A 22413-nucleotide genomic window follows, 5' to 3' on the forward strand; every position below is an offset into this window, starting at 1 on the left:
AATTGCAAAGGTTTTCTTCCTTCATGCACATTGGCACCTTTCCTTTGCAAAGTATCTGCTGATTATCGTTAGACTGACAATGTTCCGAGTGCTGCAGAACAGGCTGTATACATTGCAGGACATTGAAACAATCTAAGCATGTTCATTAATCAGTGCATTTATGAAGTATGCTGAAGTAAACAATAATTTCACTTTCTGCCACCAGGTGAAAAAGATGGTGCTGCAAGTAGTCAGTATGTGGTGTGGGTGCAGGAAAAGAGCAGGAATGATCAAACACATGATAATGGTGGTTCAGGCACATTTATTAGGATATGGTCCCAAGTTACAGCATGTGTTCAATATGACCTCCTGACTCAGCAACGTGTTGCATCCATAAAATGCCATGGTTGACAGTTGCTCGCAACGTACCTGATGTAATCAGAGTGATATTTCATCGTATGCTACCCTTCACATCAAGAAGAGTCCAGATACATCCCTGAGAGACATTATCTTTCAGATATCCCCACAACCAGAAGTCACACGGATTTTGATCAGGGTTTCTGGAAGGCCACAGATCATGAAACTGCCTAGAGATGACACAGTCATCATCTAAGGTTTCTCAAAGCAAATCGTTCACTGGTAAGCGACATGTGGTGTTGGCCCTTTGTGTATGAAAATAGTGGCGTGGACACAGTTGCATTCTCTAAAAGCTGGAATCACTTATTGCAGAGGGATGTCCTCATAATTTGCAGATGTCACTGTATACCTAAAAGGCCTGCAAGGTGTCATCCCCTTGAAGAAAAACAGATTGAGGATGAAGGAGCTTCTGAAACCCCAAGACAAAGTCACATAAGTTGAGTGCAGTGGATTTCCTGCACAACATGTGGTAGAGTAGAGCCCCACATGTGACGGTCTTGTGCATTCATGGCACTGTGCAGAGTAAAATGTGCCTTGTCCATCCAAAGAACATTCCTCTGCCACAGGTCATCCATATCCATGCGTACCAAAAAATGAAGTGCAAAGTCACAGCATTGTAGACCATATTGGGGCTTCTTTTGTTGCATATTCAGAGTCTTGTAGGGATACCTGTGTAGAATGCACCACAAAATCTTTTGAACTGGCTCCAAAATTTGAGGCTTGTGCTGCACATTCAGCTATGGCTACAGCAACTAAGTACTACAGCAACTACAATAACTAAGAACTGCCATGGGAATGGGCCACCTCTCTCTCTCCCTGCTGTACCACCTAATTTGCCTGTTTCTTCAGATTTCTTGATCATATGCTTTAGTCCATTTAATGACATAGGGCTCTTCACAGTTGTTTCTGTAGGCAGTATTCCTGTACTGTAGTGCTGCTATTGTTACCGTTGTGATACAACTACTCTGCCAGCAATGCATGGTGTTTCTTCTCAATATTCATTACTTTTCATACAGGAAACTTCAACCTTCTTAACCCTTTACACCAACAGTCACTTCACAAAAGAAATTAACACATGATGCCAGGCTACAGAAGCATACTGATGTCAAAACAGGAAACATTTCACGTTCAGACTGCTTATGGCACCATATTTTCACCTGGTGGCAGAAAATGGAACTATTATTTTTTTGACATACTACACAAATGCACCAATTAGTGAACATGCGTATAATGTCCCAGCTTCCTGCGGTGTATACACCTGCTCTGCAGCAGTCAGAACGCCATGAGTTTATTTATAACCATCCCATATGAGAGTGTACACTACCTGGTCAAAAGGATCCAGATGCCCATATGCAATGCAGAATTGTCCACTAGGTATCATGAGAGGCAGACATACCAGTTTCAAAGGACGTGGAGACTGTTGTGTTGTCAGTAAAGAAGCAGTAACAGCAGAATGAGTCACTCAGGAAAGATCAGTGACTTGAAATGTGACTATAATCTGATTAAAATCACATGATAATTGATGTCTGTCAATTGTCACGGAAATGTTGCCACATCCACTGCCAGCTATCACTTGATTAGAGGTAACACACAAATTTGGCCGGTCACTTCACAAATACTGCTAAGTGTAATGCAGAGCAGTGTTGGAAGTAGCTGCCACAAGGTGTGACAGAAACGGGAGATGCTCTGTCAACAGCTTATTTTAAGTAACCAATGAGTGAACTGCAGTAGACAGCACATTTTATAGACTTGAATTTAAACTCATGTCCCAACTTAACCACAACCTCATGATTTGCAATGGATCTGAGAAAATGATTGTCAACAATCAGCAGCAGAACCAAAATTGAAATCACTTTGTTCACAGTGTTTAAGGCTAACCTCTACGAGCAAACTCAGGACAGAAAAATTTCAGTTGCAGTAGTAAAAGCACACTGTAATTTCTCACTGACTTAGATTACCTAAAACTACCTTCACACTGTGCTGCACAGGCTGCTGCCTTACCAACCGACAAGCAGGCCTGTTTGGCAATTGGTTGCAGATGATATGTAACACAAGCAGATTCCAAACAAAAAAAGAATGACAGAAAGAAAAATAGGAGCAAATAAAAGTCAATATGATGATAAAAATGATATAGTAATGTATTAAAAATAAAAGGATTGCATTTAAACCAGTTAACTGAATAAAAATAATAATGAAAGTCTTTTGATTAGATTTATAAAAATAAAAAAATTCAGTGCATTTGACAAGATATGAACCTACGACCGTCCACACAGCAGGTTTATATGCTAACCACTGTGTTACACCTTTACACTGTGGATGGTTTTGTATTTATGACTCCGGTGCCCCACTCCCAAGGATTAATTTCAGCCTTCAAAAATTCTGCTTCACGTAGTGTTGTGTGAAGTTTATCTAATGTAAGCCAATCTCTATGATTATAATAACTCTATATGTGATGCAAAATTGCATCTTGTGTCGAAGTATCCAGTAATGTTTGGTTAGTGCTGTGTATGAAATGTGTGTACTATGTTAGCAGCATTGTTTGTTTGTTTGTGTGTGTGTGTGTGTGTGTGTGTGTGTGTGTGTGTGTGGTTATCATGTGTGATGAAATATGAAATAAAAGGGCCAGACCCAGGATTCAGGATGCAAATCCATCAAGAAAGAAAGCTGGACACAGAATAGGAAGTGGACTGACTAATTATTGTGGCAGTCTGGCAATGCCAAATGGTTTGAGTGTGACAATGAGCACTCCAATTGGAGCCAGCTACAACACTGTCAACTATCAAGTAATTTTAATCAGTCTATAGTCATTGGGTCTCACCTGAGTAACATATCTTTCAGTAACATTTTAACCCTTCTAAAGCTGCCCAGTTTGACTGTTGGCAATGTGACTGTATAGTAGAAACACAAAGGAGCAAACATAGCTAAACCAAGATCAGGCAGACTTCATGTACTGATGGACAGCGTGTGCCGTGCACTGTGGAGGGTTGTTGTAAAAATTTGCTTGAAATCAGTGGAAGGAATCACTTGTGAGTTTGAGCAGTCCAGCTAGTATTATGTGCTGAGGGAGTTAAAAAGAATGGAGTACATTAGTCGTACAGCTCCTCATAAACTACACATTTCTATAGTCAGTGCTGAGCTATATTTCAGTTGGTGTAAAGAGTGACACCACTGGACCACTGGGAACAAGTGATTTAGATTGGTGAATCATGCTATAACTTGTGGCAATCTCATGGAAAAGTTTGGCTTTGGCAAATGTCTGGAAAATATTATTTGTCATCATGTGTAGTTCTAATGGTGAAGTAAGGAAGATGTGGTGTTATGGTAAAGGAGTGTTTTTCATGGTTAAGGTATGGTCACCTTATTCCACTTAAGAAAATGCTAAATGTATAAGGACATGAGCACATTTTACAGTGTTGTGTACTGCCTACAGCAGAGGAACAGTTCAGAGATGATGACTGGTTTATCAGCATGACAATGCACACTGTCATAAAGCAGCGGCTGCAAGGCAATGGTTTGTGGACAAAAACATACCTGCAATTGACTAGCCTGCCCAAGAGTCCCAACCTAAACCCAGTGGAGCACCTTCAAGATGAGTTAGAAAAGTGGACTTCACATCAGGCCCCAGCATCCAACATCACTATCTTCTCTGCTCTGGTTTTGGTGCTTCAGGAAAAGTAGACCGCCATTCCTCCACAGAAATTCAGACACCTCTTTGAAAGTGTTGTCCACCTTCATAGGTGAGTTGTTGGTGTTGACGGCTGCCTTTCAGAGGACCCAGGTACAATTCCTGGTGCTGTCAAGGATTTTTCCTTAGTGGAAAGACTGGTATGGAGTGCACTCAGCTTCGTGATGCCAGTTGAGGAGCTACTTGACGATGTGTATGGGTCGTCTGAGTAGAATGACTCGCACATGTCACATTAGGTTTAGTTGCTCCAATGTGGATGGAGGTACTGTGACAGTTCAAACAAATTAGTGACACACACATGTGCACTTTATTGTGCTGCAATACTTAATTAAAGATATACAACAACTCATTGGATGTGCTTGTGGACAGATACAATCAGGCAGTGGCCTGTCAAGGCATGATTTACTGAATACAGTGTCAAGAACATTATGACCGTCCTGGGTGCCACACTGTCAGTCACTGTAATAAAAACATGTCCATATGCAAGGGCTATAGGCAACTCCACTTGTAGATTAAGTCTCACAGGCTAATCTCCACTACGAACTGTAGCTGTGAACTGCAACCCTGGAACTCCGTACTAGAACCAGTGCCGAGCGTGAACCATTCATTGCTGCCTGTGGCCATTGCTTATCTCAGTGCAGAAGGCCATCTCATTGGCAGTGGCACAGAGGCTACTGTTTGGGCCATGTTTGTGGTTGGTGGAAAACTTTAAAGTGCTACCCTTGGTGCCAATCAGAAACTGTCTCAGCACACCAGCTCCAGTTGTGTTCAATGTTGGAATGAGAAGTAGCAGCTCCACAGTCTGGAAAGTTGGCAAAAGTCTGGGAGAGTGCTGTGCTGACCACATGCCCGTCCATACCACATCTGAATGATGTCACAAGGCAGAGGATGATACTGTGGCTGGTTGACATCCCTTGGGCCTTCAAGGCTGGACAAGGAGTGCTGATAGTGTTTCCAGCTGAGTTTAAGCTGTCATAAAGGTAATGGGTGGACACACTCATGTTAATGCCTATTAATTAATAAACAGTTACTTTTGATCAGATCAGTTGATTATAGGTGACTGTGATTTTGTGTGTGTGTGGGGGGGGGGGGGGGGGGAGTTTTTGTACTGCATTTTGTGTTTCTGCTGATAATGATGATGGTGATGATGATATTGATGATGAGAGAGAGAAGGGAGAGGATTAAATGTAATGCCAGTGCATTGCACTCAACTTGTCATCACTATCCGACAGACAGATTATAAACAGCAGTGTCACACTGTTTACACTCTGTGAGATTCTGTAGAGAGGTTTGGAATTTAACCTAAGATATTGATGCAAAGTTGGTAACAAGAAACTGTATGATACCACCTCTCCTACCTTGCTGGTCAAATACTGATGCTTAAAGTCTCTTCCTCCACCAGGATTCAGACTGGCTATCTTCAAGTTTAATGTTGCACAGGCATGTGCTAGCAGCCTCAGCTGTGGAGCCATGCTCAATGGAAGATGATATACATTACAAACAGTTCCAGCAAAGCATTGTAATCTGTAATACTTACTTTAACTGCACCATTGTCAAATTAAGATTTTTAGACTTTTGGATAGTAATATGTAACAGTGACTTTAAAATAAGTTTGTGATTTGGAAACACAGTTTCGGGCACAAACTATCGCATGTATGTCATATTTCTTCAAAGTTTAAATGGATGAATAAATTATAAGCCTGTAATTGCTTTTTAAAAATATATTGCCAAAATGTTTTAGTTGTATTTCATAAACTTATCCAACATTTGTGGTTACTTGAGATGTAGATAACCTCACAAATTCATGAACAATTTATCTGCAAATCCAAGAAAAACACACACACACACACAGACAGACAGAGAGAGAGAGAGAGAGAGAGAGAGAGAGAGGAGAAAGGTGAAATTTGTAAATAATGAAGACCTAGCCACAAAATGGATAATTTTTCCAAAATGTCACGTTCTCCTAGTCAGCATTGCGGATATCAACTTCATTTAGTAGCCTAATTAAGTTATTTCACAAATTAAGCATACTTGATTTTGTACATTACATTAGCCTAAAGATAAACTTGATATAATAAGCAATTATATCTTGGTTTATAAGTGTTATCATTTAACAGAAACTTCGAGGTACAACAGAGGCGCTTCATATCCTCACAAAATCAAACAATGTCCGATTTGAATTTATATTTACAAACCTCATTTTAGGGAATGCTCGACACATTACATCAATTATGGGTGTCTTTAAGTGAGTAATAACTTTCAAGTATTTGTATACTATTTTGTTATGCAGTATATTATTTTCACTGCTTTAACAGTATACTCTGGTTTTGTGTACTTTGGTACCACAAACATAGCAATGCACAAATAAATTTGATAACAACTCACGGACTGCTTATGGAGAAACCAATTTGCACTTTGCTAAGTTTTTTCTCACTCATAGAAAATAAAATGCAAATACCTCATATTTTAGTGATCTTATGCACTAATGATGTCTGGATGCTGTACATATAGTCAGTACTACTCTTATATCAGATAAATTTATTATGTAATTGAAGAATCTTCACTGATGTTCTGTAATTGATATGATCTGTTTCAACTTTTATCCACTGTCAAGCATTTTTAATGTAATTCCAGGATAACAGGCTAGTAATTATGAAGCACTGTGGCTTCCCATAAATACGGCATCCCTTTAAAAAACTGACCAAGGAAGACATAGGCAACAATAACAGCAAGTGAATCAGGCTTGTGAGATGATGCAGTTACTGGCACACCAGTGTGCAGCGTGCAGCCTTACTGTAGTGGTAACACCAGTTCCCATCAAGTCACTGAAGTTAAGTGTTGTTGAGCTTGGCTAGTCCTTGGATGGGCGGCTGTACGGGTCTGCCAAGTGCTGCTGGCAATTGAGGTGCACTCAGCCTTGTGAGGCCAATTGAGGGGAGCTACTTGATTGAGAAGCAGTGGCTCCAATTATGAAAACAGACAACAGTCAGGAGAGCAGTATGCTGACCTCGTGCTTCTCAATATCCACATCCAGTGATGCCTGTCGGCTGAGGATGATACAGCAGTTGGTTGGTACCGTTGAGCCTTCCAAGGCCTGCCCAGATGGAGCTAGAGGAGTTACATTAGTGTGTAGGACCCAGATACATCTAGAACTATTCAGTAACATATTTATAGTTGTGGACAGTCCTGGTGGAATGTAAATAATTTAGGAGTAGAGGTAACCCCCAACCAAATAGTGGAGGCATTGCGTTCTCAAAAGGTACATAAATGAGGCCGAAAACTGTGCTAGCTTTTGGACCAATCTTCTATGAGGTAGAGTACACACACACACACACACACACACACACACACACACACACACACACACACACACACGTGGGCATGTGCCTATGGCACTATTGTGCCAACTAAATACAATACACTGTGCCAAGACTGCAGTTTTGCAACTTGTCTAAGGTGAGGGATTGTGTCAGATGGACTGTTTGAGGGGTAGAAGGATGCAAGGAGTGGGTAGGAGAGACAGGGAATGGTGGCTGACAGTTGGGATGGAGACAGCATCTGCGTGGTTTAGATATGGGAGGGAGGGCAGCAGGTGCACAGGATAGGAATGCAACATATGAATGCCAGCTCCTCATCCCCCATCTCTGGTGATTTGGTGCAGTGCACAATGGCGTTTATGTGGAGTGGATTGTTAAGGGAAACAGAACAGAGGAATGGGAGACAGCATCGAAGAAGGTGTGGGTGCAGGATGGGTGAAATTAGGGTCCTGGAGCAGGGTGGAGGTGGGTATGGAGGCAGGGGGCTACCGTAGGTTGCGGCCACAAGGATTACAGAAATGAAGGATATGTTGCAAGAGCAACTCCCATCTGCGTAGTTCAGAGAAGCTGGTGTTGGCAGAACGATTCAAATGGCACAGGTTGTGACGCAGCCACTGAAGTGGAGCATGTTGTGATCAACAGAATGTTCTGACAGTGGGTGGTCAATTCTGCTTGTACCCACATTTGTGCCCATTCATTTGGTTGGACGGCTGATCAGTGGCCATGCCAACATAAAATGCTGTGCAGACTCTGATATAATCAACCTCCCAACAGATGAAGGCTCCACCACTATCATGATGAACTGCTGTTTTACCTAACAAAAGGCATCCACCAACTGTCTTGGCTCCTCCACCTATGAACGCCTCATTCCAGAAGTCCAACATAATCTCCAATCTCTACTTAAATTCTTATGCACAGCCCAGAATCAGTCCCCCTGAATCAATCTGCCATCTCACCCCAATGACCTGCTGCATACCTACCTTCTGCATTCTTTCCAAAATCTATAAACTTAACAATCCTGGACACCCCATTGTAGCTAGTTACTATCTTATTTTTCTTGTGCCTTTTTCCTGCATTGGTATAGGGTCAGTGTGGTTATTAACAGATTTAGCATGGTTAATTTAAGGGGTAGCCAGTTGCCCTTCCTGTTACCACCCCGCTACCTGCCCCCTGGGATGGAATAGGTGTACCCAAACTGTCTGAGTGTAGCGTTATTCATGTGAAAGTGAGTGAATGTTTTCTAAATGTTTGTAGATCATGCAACTGAGGCAGGACTTGGCCACTAGCCCAGTATTCACATAGTGGGATGTAAGAAACTGCCTAAATACTACATCCAGACTGGCTGGCACACTGACCCTCATCATTAATCTTACAGCAGACTCAATCCAGGGCCGGTGCACCTCCCCATCCTGGAAGCAGCACTTTAACACGCTTGGCCATCGAAATGGGTCATTGTAGCTGCTTACCATGCTCACAGTGAAACAACCGACAGCCACCCTTCCCCGATCTTCACTCCCACTTTCCACTTCCTTTCTGCTTTTGCTCTCTCCACCTGACAGAACCCTTCACTTCAGCTAAGCTGCAGAACTGCAGTCCCAGCCCAGTGTACTCAGCTGTCACAGTGTAGCCATATAAGTTTGCATATGTCTGTGTAAGAGAGGGGAGAAGGGGTTGCGGATGTATGTGTACTCTAGCTTGAAAAAATGTGTCCAAAATCTATCAAATTTTTCAGTTTGTTTATGTTCTTTTGTCTACTTAATGCCCCCATTATTAGGTGTGTTGTTATCTTTACTCTCAAATTATTTGCAAATCACATATTTCTGTTTCTGGCATCCCTAACAGCAGCTTACATAGTGTTTGGTGGATGGGTAGAGGTCTAAACAGTGAGTCCTGTACCTAGCTCTGACAAGGGTTTCCACAAATCCAGGGGACTGATGACCTCAGATGTTAAGTCCCATAGTACTCAGAGCCATTTTCCACTAATCCCAGGTGACGAGTTGGAGTGTCGTAGTTAAGTAATGAGTTTGCTTTCTATATATCATCGAAGAAATGGTAATGTCATCCAGACATTGAAGGAAATTATCGATCATAGGTTCAAAGGGGGCTATCACTGTGCATGTCCATGAACTGGTATAACACAGAGTCATTTCACCACCAATGTCTGCTGATGTGGCAAGGATTGAGATGTCATACAGGTTAAGGTATTCCCTCACAGTGTTCCCCAAAATGCAGTCAATATCCTGGTGCTTGCATTCATTTTTGTTTACCAGTGCAGTATCATACTCCTAAGATCTTTATATTCATCATGTTTGTTGTTTGGTTGATTTGGGGGAGGGGACCATCAAATGAGGGAAGTGGTGTGTTACGATAGTGAATGATCTGTAAATAAATGTGATTGGATCTTATTGATATTCAAAACAATTATAAGGTACCCTATGTCAGTTTTAGAGTAATTCTTCTGAGAATGGTGGAGACCTAAACAGTTACCTTTTCAACACCTTTCTGTATTTGCACTAAAACAGTGTCACTGTTGAGTTTAATCATGAAGTTTGCATTGGACAGCAGCAAGATACAGTCTCTTGTTATAGTCAGAAAAATGTCTTTCTAGCTCCACAGTCTAAAAAATGTGATGCTTCCCCGCAGCATTTCTTGTAGTGATTTCTTGTACCTGATTTTGACAATGGTTTTCACAGATTGCAGGTGACCAGTTGCAGTGCTGTGTAAATTCTTAAATTACTTATATTCACATTTTGGAAGAGCAAGTTTCAAATCTCTGTCTGGCCAACCAGGTTTAGGTTTCCCTCGGCTTCCCTGAATCGACAATTAAGGTGAATGCATATCCATAGTGAAGAAATATTTTGTTTATTTCAAGCAATCAGAGACATCATTGTTTCATGACAATGTGTAGACATCATTTTTGGTGATATTGCTCATTTGCTGATATTGCAGAAATTCCTTCCTGATCCTTACCCTATCCTAACTTGTGATTCTTCTCTAACAATTTAACTGTCTATAGGACATCAAACTCTATCTTCCTTCTTCTAACAATATGTGTTCTGCAGCTGGAAAATCTGTTATAGTTCTTACTTTTCTGTATCATGATTTCTTCTCATCTACTTTAACTAGGTGCTCGAAGACTTTTATTTCTTGGGCAATGAAGGAGAACTTTCTTGCATTGGGACAAATACCTGAGTCTTTGACACACATTAGCACAGTAGTTGAGTAATTATGTTACTTTCTATGTGTCATCGAAGAAATGGCAATGGCATCTTGACAGTGGAGGAAATTGTCCATCATGGACTCAAAGGGGGCTATCACATTGCAGAGATCAGTTAGTATAACTTTGGTATTGTAGAGGTCATCAGGTGCTATAAAAGCAGTCCTACATCCACATGTATGCTCCAGAAACTATGGTGAGTGGTGAAGGCTGCTTCTGACACTTCAGTTGTTTGCTGGTCACCTTGACAGCTTTAATCTGCCAGTAGCTAATATGTACAAAGGCAGTCCTATATCTACATCTGTACTCTGAAAGCTACCTTATAGTGTGTGGTGGAAGTCCTTCTGGCACTAGACAGTTTTAATCCAATAGTAGCTAATCTACATATCCATAGTGAAGAAATATTTTATTCATTTCAAGCAATCAGAGACATCAGTGTTTCATGACAATGTGTAGACATCATTTTTGGCGATATTGCTCATTTGCTAATATTGCAGAAATTCTATATTCCATATGTCTTCCTGATGAGAACCACTGGAGAAACCCAAGTGCATCTCCGAGCATCTTCTACATTCCTTATGAAATTACTCCTTTCTCAGCTGGAGACTATTCATGTGATTGGTAATCCCTCAAATAATCCCCAATATTTATATAATTTTTCATATTGAGCTGTCAGGTCTGTCTTATCTCTATCCTGGATTGGTGCAAATTGCCCATCACTCTCCAACATCATGCCTCATTTAGGCCAGGATCTGTTGGTGTTAGGATAGTACCCTCCTTCACGGTACTTTCTTTAACAGTACCAATGAATTATTATTCATCATTGACACTCAGCTGATCTTCTTGGTCTGGTGTGGATGTTACCATGTGCATATTGGTAGAGATTATTTGCAGATGATTATTGCAGCTGGTGATTCTGTGTTCCCCTTGGTCGCTTCTGATGGTGACTTAAGCATAATCTCGTTCTTTGAGAAGAACTTGTCTGATGGGAGGAATAGTTGCCAAAGATCAATGCACCTCTTTTTGAATAACCAGTGCTATGTCCTGCTACCTGTGTGCCATGTTCATATCTGTCAGAGATTTCTGGCCATTTATTATATTATGTATTATATTAAAGTTGCTAAACCCTGATTGTCTTTCATGATTGTCATGTTGTGACAACATGTTTTAGAATGAGTGCTTCATACATAGCTATGCTTCTCATTATGTATGAAACTACACCACCTGTTGAGTATGGCCCTCTGCATCTACATCTACATCCATACTCCGCAAGCCACCTGATGGTGTGTGGCGGAGGGTACCTTGAGTACCTCTATCGGTTCTCCCTTCTATTCCAGTCTCATATTGTTCTTGGAAAGAAGGATTGTCGGTATGCCTCTGTGTGGGCTCTAATCTCTCTGATTTTATCCACATAGTCTCTTCGTGAGATATATGTAGGAGGGAGCAATATACTGTTTGACTCCTCGGTGAAGGTATGTTCTCGAAACTTCAACAAAAGCCCATACCGAGCCACTGAGCGTCTCTCCTGCAGAATCTTCCACTGGAGTTTATCTATCATCTCTGTAACACTTTCGCGATTACTAAATGATCCTGTAACGAAGCACGCTGCTCTCCGTGGGATCTTCTCTCTCTCTTCTGTCAACCCTATCTGGTACAGATCCCACACTGCTGAGCAGTATTCAAGCAGGGGGCGAACAAGCGTACTGTAACCTACTTCCTTTGTTTTTGGATTGCATTTCCTTAGGATTCTTCCAATGAATCTGTCAGTCTGGCATCTGCTTTACCGACAACCAACTTTATATGATCATTCCATTTTAAATCACTCCTAATGCGTACTCCCAAATAATTTATGGAATTAACTGCTTCCAGTTGCTGACCTGCTATATTGTAGCTAAATGATAAGGGATCTTTCTTTCTATGTATTTGCAGCACATTACACTTGTCTACATTGAGATTCAATTGCCATTCCCTGCACCATGCGTCAAATCGCTGCAAATCCTCCTGCTTTTCAGTATAATTTTCCATTGTTACAACCTCTCGATATACCACAGCATCATCCGCAAAAAGCCTCAGTGAACTTCCGATGTCATCCACCAGGTCATTTATGTATGTTGTGAATAGCAACGGTCCTATGACACTCCCTTGCAGCACACCTGAAATCACTCTTACTTCGGAAGACTTCTCTTGATTGAGAATGACATGCTGCGTTCTGTTATCTAGGAACTCTTCAATCCAATCACACAATTGGTCTGATAGTCCATATGCTCTTACTTGCTGACCTGCTATATTGTAGCTAAATGATAAGGGATCTTTCTTTCTATGTATTTGCAGCACATTACACTTGTCTACATTGAGATTCAATTGCCATTCCCTGCACCATGTGTCAAATCGCTGCAAATCCTCCTGCTTTTCAGTATAATTTTCCATTGTTACAACCTCTCGATATACCACAGCATCATCCGCAAAAAGCCTCAGTGAACTTCCGATGTCATCCACCAGGTCATTTATGTATGTTGTGAATAGCAACGGTCCTATGACACTCCCTTGCAGCACACCTGAAATCACTCTTACTTCGGAAGACTTCTCTCGATTGAGAATGACATGCTGCGTTCTGTTATCTAGGAACTCTTCAATCCAATCACACAATTGGTCTGATAGTCCATATGCTCTTACTTTGTTCATTAAACGACTGTGGGGAACTGTATCGAACGCCATGTGGAAGTCAAGAAACAAGGCATCTACCTGAGAACCCGTGTCTATAGCCCTCTGAGTCTCGTGGACGAATAGCGCGAGCTGGGTTTCACACGATCGTCTTTTTTGAAACCCATGCTGATTCCTACAGAGTAGATTTCTAGTCTCCAGAAAAGTCATTATACTTGAACATAATATGTGTTCCAAAATTCTACAACTGATCGACGTTAGAGATATAGGTCTATAGTTCTGCACATCTGTTCAACGTCCCTTCTTGAAAACGGGGATGACCTGTGACCTTTTCCAATCCTTTGGAATGATATGCTCTTCTAGAGACCTACGGTACACCGCTGCATGAAGGGGGGCAAGTTCCTTCGCGTACTATGTATAAAATCGAACTGGTATCCCATCAGGTCCAGCGACCTTTCCTCTTTTGAGCGATTTTAATTGTATCTCTATCCCTCTGTCATCTATTTCGATATCTACCATTTTGTCATCTGTGCGACAATCTAGAGAAGAAACTACAGTGCAGTCTTCCTCTGTGAAACAGCTTTGGAAAAAGACATTTAGTAATTTTGATCCACCTACCGCTTTAACATAAGACCAAAATTTCTTAGGATTTTCTGCCAAGTCAGTACATAGAATTTTACTTTCGAATTCATTGATTGCCTCTTGCATAGCCCTCCTCACACTACATTTCGCTTCGCGTAATTTTTGTTTGTCTGCAAGGCTTTGGCTATGTTTATGTTTGCTGTGAAGTTCCCTTTGCTTCTGCAGCAGTTTTCTAACTCAGTTGTTGTACCACGGTGGCTCTTTTCCATTTCTTACGATCTTGCTCGGCACATACTCATCTAACACATATTGTACGATGGTTTTGAACTTTGTCCACTGATCCTCAAAACTATCTGTACTTGAGGCAAAACTTTTGTGTTGAGCCATCAGGTACGCTGAAATCTGCTTTTTGTCACTTTTGCTAAACAGAAAAATCTTCCTACCTTTTTTAATATTTCTATTTATGGCTGAAATCATCGATGCAGTAACCACTTCATGATCGCTGATTCCCTGTTTTGCGTTAACTGTTTCAAATAGTTCGGGTCTGTTTGTCACCAGAAGGTCTAATATGTTATCACCACGAGTCGGTTCTCTGTTTAACTGCTCAAGGTAGTTTTCAGATAAAGCACTTATAAAAATTTCACTGGATTCTTTGTCCCTGCCACCCGTTATGAACGTTAGTCCCCCAGTCTATATCCGTTAAAGTAAAATCTCCACCCAGAACTATAACATGGTGGGGAAATCTAGTCGAAATATTTTCCAAATTATACTTCAGGTGCTCAGCCACAACAGCTGCTGACCCAGGGGGCCTATAGAGACATCCATTTACCATGTCTGACCCTGCTTTAGCCGTGACCTTCACCCAAATTATTTCACATTTCGGATCTCTGTCAATTTCCTTCGATACTATTGCGCTTCTTATCCCTATAACATGCCTCCCCCTTCACTGTCCAGCCTGTCTCTGCGGTATACATTCCAATCTGAGTTTAGAATTTCATTACTGTTTACATCTGGTTTCAGCCAACTTTCTGTCTCTAGCACTATGTGGGCATTGTGACCGTTTATTAATGAGAGCAGTTCTGGGACCTTTCTATAGAAGCTCCTGCAGTTCACTATTAGCAGATTAATATTGTTATTCCCTGTTGCATTTTGTCTACTACTACCTTGTCGTGTCTCAGGAGGCGTCTTGTCGTGCCTAGGGAGGAAATTCTCTAACCTAAAAAACCCATATGTGCACCACACACGTACTCTGCTACCCTTGTAGCCGCTTCCTGCGTGTAGTGCACGCCTGACCTATTCAGGGGGACCCTATATTTCTCCACCCGATAGCGGAGGTCGAGAATTTTGCACCCCAGATCTCCGCAGAATCGTCTGAGCCTCTGGTTTAAGCCTTCCACTCGGCTCCAAACCAGAGGACTGCGATCGGTTCTGGGAATGATACTGCAAATAGTTAGCTCAGATTCCACCCCGCGAGTGAGGCTTTCCGCCTTCACCAACTTCACCAACCGCCTGTATGAACTGAGGATGACCTCTGAACCCAGACGGCAGGAGTTATTGGTGCTGACATGAACAACAATTTGCAGTCGGGTGCACCCAGTGCTCTCTATCGCCGCCGGCAGGGCCTCCTCCACATCTCGGATGAGACCCCCCTCAAGATATCTCTTTCATTTTTTTCTTTCCTTTTTGCCCAATTTCCTTCCATGCATCTGCTAAAAGCTTGCTAATCATTTTTGCACTAGAATGCTGAATGGTAGGTTTAAATTCACAATGATTGTGAAAGCTTGCACTTTACACAATATTCTCAGTACTTTCTCTTATAGAAAAAGAAATGTCTCTGTAAACTTGACATACTGTACTACAGGGAATATCACTGTGAAGCGTCAAGCATAAGTTTAGAAATCACTGAATCATAAAATTAGGTCTTGTTTAGATGCTGCTCGACAGCATGCACGAATTTTACAAAATGCATAAGACTGTGCTGTCTGTGATAATGATACTTTTTCTGCTACCGGTTTTGGTCTTAAACCATCTTCAATGGCAGAAAAATTATTGCACAGCAGAGCTGAGCAATTTTTCTGCCATTGAAGATGGTTTAAGACTGAAACAGGTAGCAGAATAAATATCATTATCACAGAGAGCATAGTGTTATGCATTTTGTAAAATTATAACATAAAAGTAGGATTATTTGAGTGGGATTTGAAGGTACAATGGCTGTTGGCTTGCTAGGTCATTGTCTGACACACTGCAGATCAAAAATGATGCATGATATAATCGGGTATAAAATCTAAATTTGGAGACTGTATTGTGTGTTTGAAACTGTACCCAACCCAGTGGCAAAGATAATTTATTCTAGTCAGTGAAGGCTAAGTTAGTTGCAGATTGTTGAAAATTGACAAAAAGAGAGAATATATCATTAACTAGACCCTAAAAAAAGGATGATAATTCCATTGAGTCATTCTTTTTTGTTTGTATTAAATATGAGTGAAATTTTGTAGCTGTTTTATATATGATAACTCATTGGTGTACTTCCTAGATCTTGTACTATACAAATAAATCTCAAAAATGAAATGGTCAGTCAATGTTGTTAACATCTGTATTCCCTACTTTATGTGTAACAAGATGTCTTGAAATCTAAACCATAATCAGTAATGGGAGTCTTCTCTTCTCATCTTGTTATATAAATGTCAGAACACTGTTACATGATCCATGTATTTCCTCCAAGACCACCTATGATGTTCAGCATTCATTTTTTAAATTTAATGTTCGAATTTACATTTAGCTTTTTGTACCAGTATTTGTGTGAGTGTATCCATTCAAAATAAAAATGGTTGGCTTAGTTGTCTAATTAAAGCTATATACTAATGAATGTGAATAATTAAAATTGCAGAGCTTATACATCATCAAGAATGTACCGTGAACTCAAGTTGAGGGGTGCCATCATTTATAATAAACAACTCAAGCTTCTTCCACTAGAGCAAGTTGTAACAACTGTGAATGGAGTATGGAATCTGTCAAGTGATCAGGTTCTGTTGTATTATGTAAGAAACATATATTTAATTACATCACATAAGTGCCCTGTTTCGAAGCTTTTGTTTATTTCCAGGGAAACCTTGGCACATTTGTTATAACAAATGTTCGTCTTGTATGGTTTGCTGATATGAATGAAAATTTCAATATTTCCCTGCCATACCTTCAGATAGCAAAAGTAAGTAAATATGTGAGATTATGTATATCTGTTAAAACAGTCTCCTCTTATACAGTGATATTTCAGTTACAGTTTCACCATAATTTCTTTTTTATGCCTACTTTCAAAACTAAACTTGGTATTTTCTTCTGTGCACTATGTTGTCATGAATATGCTATGTAAAAGCAAGCAAAGTCTTTTAACAGCTGACTACATAATCAGCAAGTTTTATTTTTATTTCGACGCTTTGTTTAGCATTTTCAATTCAGATTGTTCCCTCTGAAAACTTTTTCTGCAATCTAATGGGTGAAACTTACTATAAAAAATTAGAAGGGCAGATGTCAATACCTTTTACATTACTTTTATTGTACTCCTAAGCAGAAGCAGTAATGTGCATTTGCACAGTACTGTGTTTCGCAACATGAAATTGTATTATCAATATCAACACCAATATTGTTAGAAACAGAGCATGAGCTAAAATTTGACAAGTGTGGGTAAGGTACTCAGCTGTGGCTTTCTAAGAGACATTCTGGAATTTGCTTGAAGTGATTTTGTGAAGTTGTTTAATACTGAAATCTGGTACATTTCAATGAAATGTGGTGAACTGTGTTGATTGTGACATTTATGGGATTTATCTTGAATTTGATGAATGCTGACACATCCAGGGATTACTTTTGCCCAGAACATGCCAGAATGGCACAAGGTATTTCAAATAGTTCATGTGTATTAAACACAATGTAACTATAATCTGCTGCAGTGCCAGCACCAGTGACAGTGGATGATCTATGTGATGTGACTGTTAGAGGTATGGAGCAAGATATTCCTTGTGTGTGTGTGTGTGTGTGTGTGTGTGTGTGTGTGTGTGTGTGCATATTTATTTACAGTATACCTGAGATAGTTAAGCTTTGTTCCAAAGTGGTGAACTGGAGCAAAGTGAAACTGCTATGGGTAGTAGCTGTTGTTTACATTGTGGTTTTATTGTTTTAATCATGAGAAACTATGTTTTAAAAATCTGAATTTCACAACAGTATTTTGTAAAAAAATATTTGTCATTGCAAGTTTTATCAAAAATTGAAACTAGTGATTTTTATGTCTGTGGGTGGGGGTGGGGGGTTGTAGTTGTATACACCTAAATTTTAAGCACTGTACACATCTCATGTGGAAGTTAACTTCTTTAGTCAATAAGGAATAGCTGAGAATAGCTTACTTTGTAACTTCTTGGTAGATTAAAACAGTTTGTGAACCGAGACTCAATCTAGGACCTTTGTCTTTTGCAGGCAAGTGCTCTACCAAGTGAGCTACCCAAGCATGACTCATGAACTGTCCCTCACAGCTTTACTTCCTCCAGTAGCTCATCTCCTATCTTCCAAACTTTGCAGCAGAACTGAAGTTTGGAAAGTAGAAGATGTGATACTGGTGGAAGTACACCTGTGAGGATAGGTCTTCAGTCAGGCTTGGGTAGCTCAGTTGGTAGAGCACTTGTTCACAAAAGGCAAAGATCCCGAGTTCGAGCGTCAGTCTGGCACACAGTTTTAATCTGTCCAGAAGCTCCATATCCGAGCACACTCCACTGCAGAGTGAAAATTTCATTCCAGCATCCTTTGTAATTTTTCAGTCTCATGTATCTTTCTCACACACTGTTAATGTGGGAACCCTCATGCCATGTCAGTGATGTTCTACTTATACAGAAAGAGGTACTACAATTACTGTGTAAGGCTGACCCCAAGGAACACTGCTGTTCTCTGTTCACTAAGGTCAAAATATTGAGAGTTGTAAATCTTTATCTATTTATCAATGATATATGTTTATCAGAACATAACTGATTTTGTGACACTAGAGAGAATATATACTATCGTAACACCAAAATGAATATTAACAAACCCAGGTGTATACTGACAAAAACAGGAAACATGAAGTGACCTATCTGAAGTTCTTTAATAAATTGTCACTTTCTGCTGTGACCACAATTTTAAACTATTTCAAAAATAAGCTGTAAAACTGGTTAGCTGACAATCAATTCTGCAGTTTAAAAGTATTTTTTGATATATGTAATGTTGAAATTGATTTTTAAGCTTTATAACTGGTAAAAATAGGATATTCAATTTGTGCATATAATGTGAACATTAATTTTTAATATTTTGAATGCAACTGTAACCTACCATCACTGACAAAGACTAATCCACTGTATGTGGCCAATAGACAATACAGAATTTGAATTTGGATCTGTGAAAGCCACACCTGACAACAAACCATGACTGTGAAAAGATGTCTCATGACTGACAGGTTTGAGAGACTTGTGGGAGCTTGGTTTTCAGGGTGTTGAGCCTAAGAGGCACACAGCAGCACAGAGGTGGATCAAATGGCTGCAGGAAATGGAAAATCCAGACAGTGGTTTGAGAAATGTTTCAATGTTTTGATGTTTTACTAGTTGCAACCTCATTATTGTACTTGTGTGTAGCTTTCATGCAGCTCCGATGCTGAACCCACTTCTCTGAGCTACAAATTCAGCAGCCACTGAAGGAAATATGATCCCAGATCACATAAGAAATTAACGTGATCTGGGGTTTTGTTTTCATCAGGAAGAGCCTCTTCAAGAAATATTCTGACAACCATGTAATTCACTGTCATGCATTAGCTGTTTCTAATGACAACTACAGAATAATGAAAAAGCTTTTAGAGGCTGACTTCAGCAAAAATGAATGTGGGTTCCACAAAAATGTTGGAACAACTGAGGCAATACTCACCCTATGATTTACCTTAAAAGATAGGTAAAAATAAGGCAAATTTTTTTTTATAACATTTGTAAATCATAGAACATTGTTGACAATGTTTAGAGGAATACACTCTTTGAAATTCTGATGGTAACAGAGATGAAATACAGGAAGCAAAAAGTTATTCACAACTTGTACAGAAACCAGACTGCAGTTGTAAGAGTAGGAAGACATGAAAGGGAATGAGTAATTGAGAATGGTTGTAGCCCATCTCCTATGTTACTCAATCTGCACATTGAGCAAACAGTAAAGGAGACCAAGAAGAGGTTTTGACAAGAAATTAAAGTTCAGGGAAGAGAAATAAAAGCTTTGATGTGAAAATAATGGACAACTGAACTGCCCGATGTCAGTGTCCAACGGGCACAATATTTCAGCTAACGAACACATTGTCACGATCAAGTGCGCTGATGAGCTGACTGATTTGGGGAGGGAGGGGGGGGGGGAGTTCCACACTTTTATCTCCTCCCCTTCCCCCTAGGATTGCCCGTTCCTTCGGCTGTCCATGCCCAGCATCCCTACCCCCACTCTTCCCACCAACACAGTGTTCCATCCTAGGTTTGCACCCAGGTTCATGTGCTGGAAGCACCTCTGTTGTTCCTCCACTTACCCCCGAAGTCACTTCAGTGGGTATCTGATTCCTCTTCTTGATCAGTCTAATAGCAGGGTTCCATGCCATACTAAGGATGTACCCACTACCACGATTTATCAGCGGTTCCCTACTCAAATCTCAGTAGAGTCGCTAATCACACAGTCCCAGAAGTTGGACATCTGGTCAGGAACTCAGTGTGGTCACAATCCATTCCATATAATTCCATCAGGCAATATTCTGCAGCCGTCGACTTGTTAGGCGGCTGTAATCTAATGTGCCATAGGTGTTCTTGGCAATTATCCTTGACAGTACACACTACCTGACCTATGTATGTCTTACCACAATGACAGGGTATCTGATAGACCGTGGATTAATGTAGTCAAAGGTCATCCTTCACACCACCAAGCAGTGCCCATGTTTTGGCTGGTAGGCCAAAGACTGTCTTCACTTGGTGTTTCTGGTCAATTCATCCTATCTTCCCAGATAACATGCCACAAAAAGGAATAAATGCAATGTCCACATCCTCCTGAGACTCCTCTTCTGGTTCTGTCAGCTGCACAGAGGGTGTAGGACATAGGGCTCTCTAAATTTGCCACTTCTTGTAGCCATTGTTGTGGAAGACTGCTCTCAGATGTTCAAGTTCTTGGCTGATACTTTTGTTGCCAGAGATGGTGTGAGCCCTATTATCAATGTTTTGAGCACACTGTTCCTGTGAGCCAGACGGTTGACAGCTGTCCACATGTAAGTACAGGTCGGTGTGCATCTTCTTGATGTACACGCTGTGGCCCAATGTGCCATCGACTCTTATTTTGACCAGGGCATCCAAAAAGGGGTGTTCTTTATCCACTTCAACTTCCATGATAAGACTGATGTTCTGGTGTATGGAATTAAGGTGTATAATGAAGTCATTCATCTTCTCTCGTCCATGCAGACATATGAAGAAGGTATCGTCTACATACTGGAAGGAACAGGTAGGTTTCCAATGGGATGATTCCAGGGTTTCCTTCTCGAAATATTCCATATACATATTGGTGGTGACCATGGGTGAAAGCAGACCCCCTCTGGCTACTCCTTCCATGTGCTCATAGTAGCCACTGTCAAAAGAAAGTAGACATCAAGACATGAATGGAAAGGTTGGTCTCCTCTTCATCAAATTTCTGGCCAATAAGCCATAAGGATTCTTGTAAAGGCACTCTGGTGATAAAAAAGACAATGTCAGAATTCATAAGGATGTCAGTATCTTTAAGCTTAAAGTTGTTAAGATATCCCACAAAATCCACAGAGTTGTGAATATGATGTGAGCGCTTCGTTATGTAAAGGCTAAGTAAATTCCTCAAGTATTTAGAGAGTGAGTATGTCGAAGGACCAATGTTGCTGACAACACTGTTGCTTTCAAATTACATCTACAGCTGGCCAACCAGTTCAGTTCTCGAATGTGGGACCGGACTCATGGTGCCACATGGAGCTCAGAGGACTCCATGCAAAGAAAGGCCACCGGACATATAACTTCAAAATTGAAGCATATATCAGAGAGGAAAGCTTATGATGCTCCCTGCAAAACTGTCATCAATATCATGGCCAAGCAACTGGCAGTTCTTAAGAAGGGGTTCAATTTTGCACCCACACCTAAATTGGTACCCGTCAAGGACATTATCAGCTGACAGGAACAGAAAGCTGAAAGCTGCATGACTTCTCCCTGAAGCAGGTGAAGAAGTACATCATGAAACATGTCAGGCTCTCATGCAAATGACACCTACAGAACTGAACATCTCTAGCTAGGAAAGGGCAGCCCTAAGAAAACTAAGACAAGATCCTGATATCATGGTCTTAGCAGCCAACAAGGGCAATGCAGCTGTGGTCCTATCTCACCAAGATTACATTGAGAGAATACGGATCTTGCTAGAAGATAGTACATACTCGAAAAAGAACACTGACACTACCAAGAGGGTGGAGACGAAGACTATGGCGCTTCCTAAAGAATCTGGCTCACAAGACAATGTTGTGAAGAAGC

At 40.7% G+C, this 22413-nt stretch overlaps 1 protein-coding gene across 4 annotated transcripts in view; it reads left to right on the plus strand.

Annotated features, from left to right (window-relative positions):
* The window catches only part of LOC126248402 (Bardet-Biedl syndrome 5 protein homolog), an 89405-nt gene that overhangs the window by 39079 nt on the left and 27913 nt on the right, over positions 1–22413 (plus strand). For all 4 annotated transcript variants that reach the window (XM_049949350.1, XM_049949351.1, XM_049949349.1 and 1 more), the window contains 3 exons: positions 6199–6326; positions 16746–16881; positions 16962–17063. In XM_049949350.1, coding sequence (XP_049805307.1) covers positions 6199–6326; positions 16746–16881; positions 16962–17063 — 366 coding nt within the window. The remainder of the gene's footprint in view (positions 1–6198; positions 6327–16745; positions 16882–16961; positions 17064–22413) is intronic.

This window comes from Schistocerca nitens, chromosome 3 (assembly GCF_023898315.1).
Source record: "Schistocerca nitens isolate TAMUIC-IGC-003100 chromosome 3, iqSchNite1.1, whole genome shotgun sequence".
Classification (NCBI taxonomy): Eukaryota; Metazoa; Arthropoda; class Insecta; order Orthoptera; family Acrididae; genus Schistocerca; species Schistocerca nitens.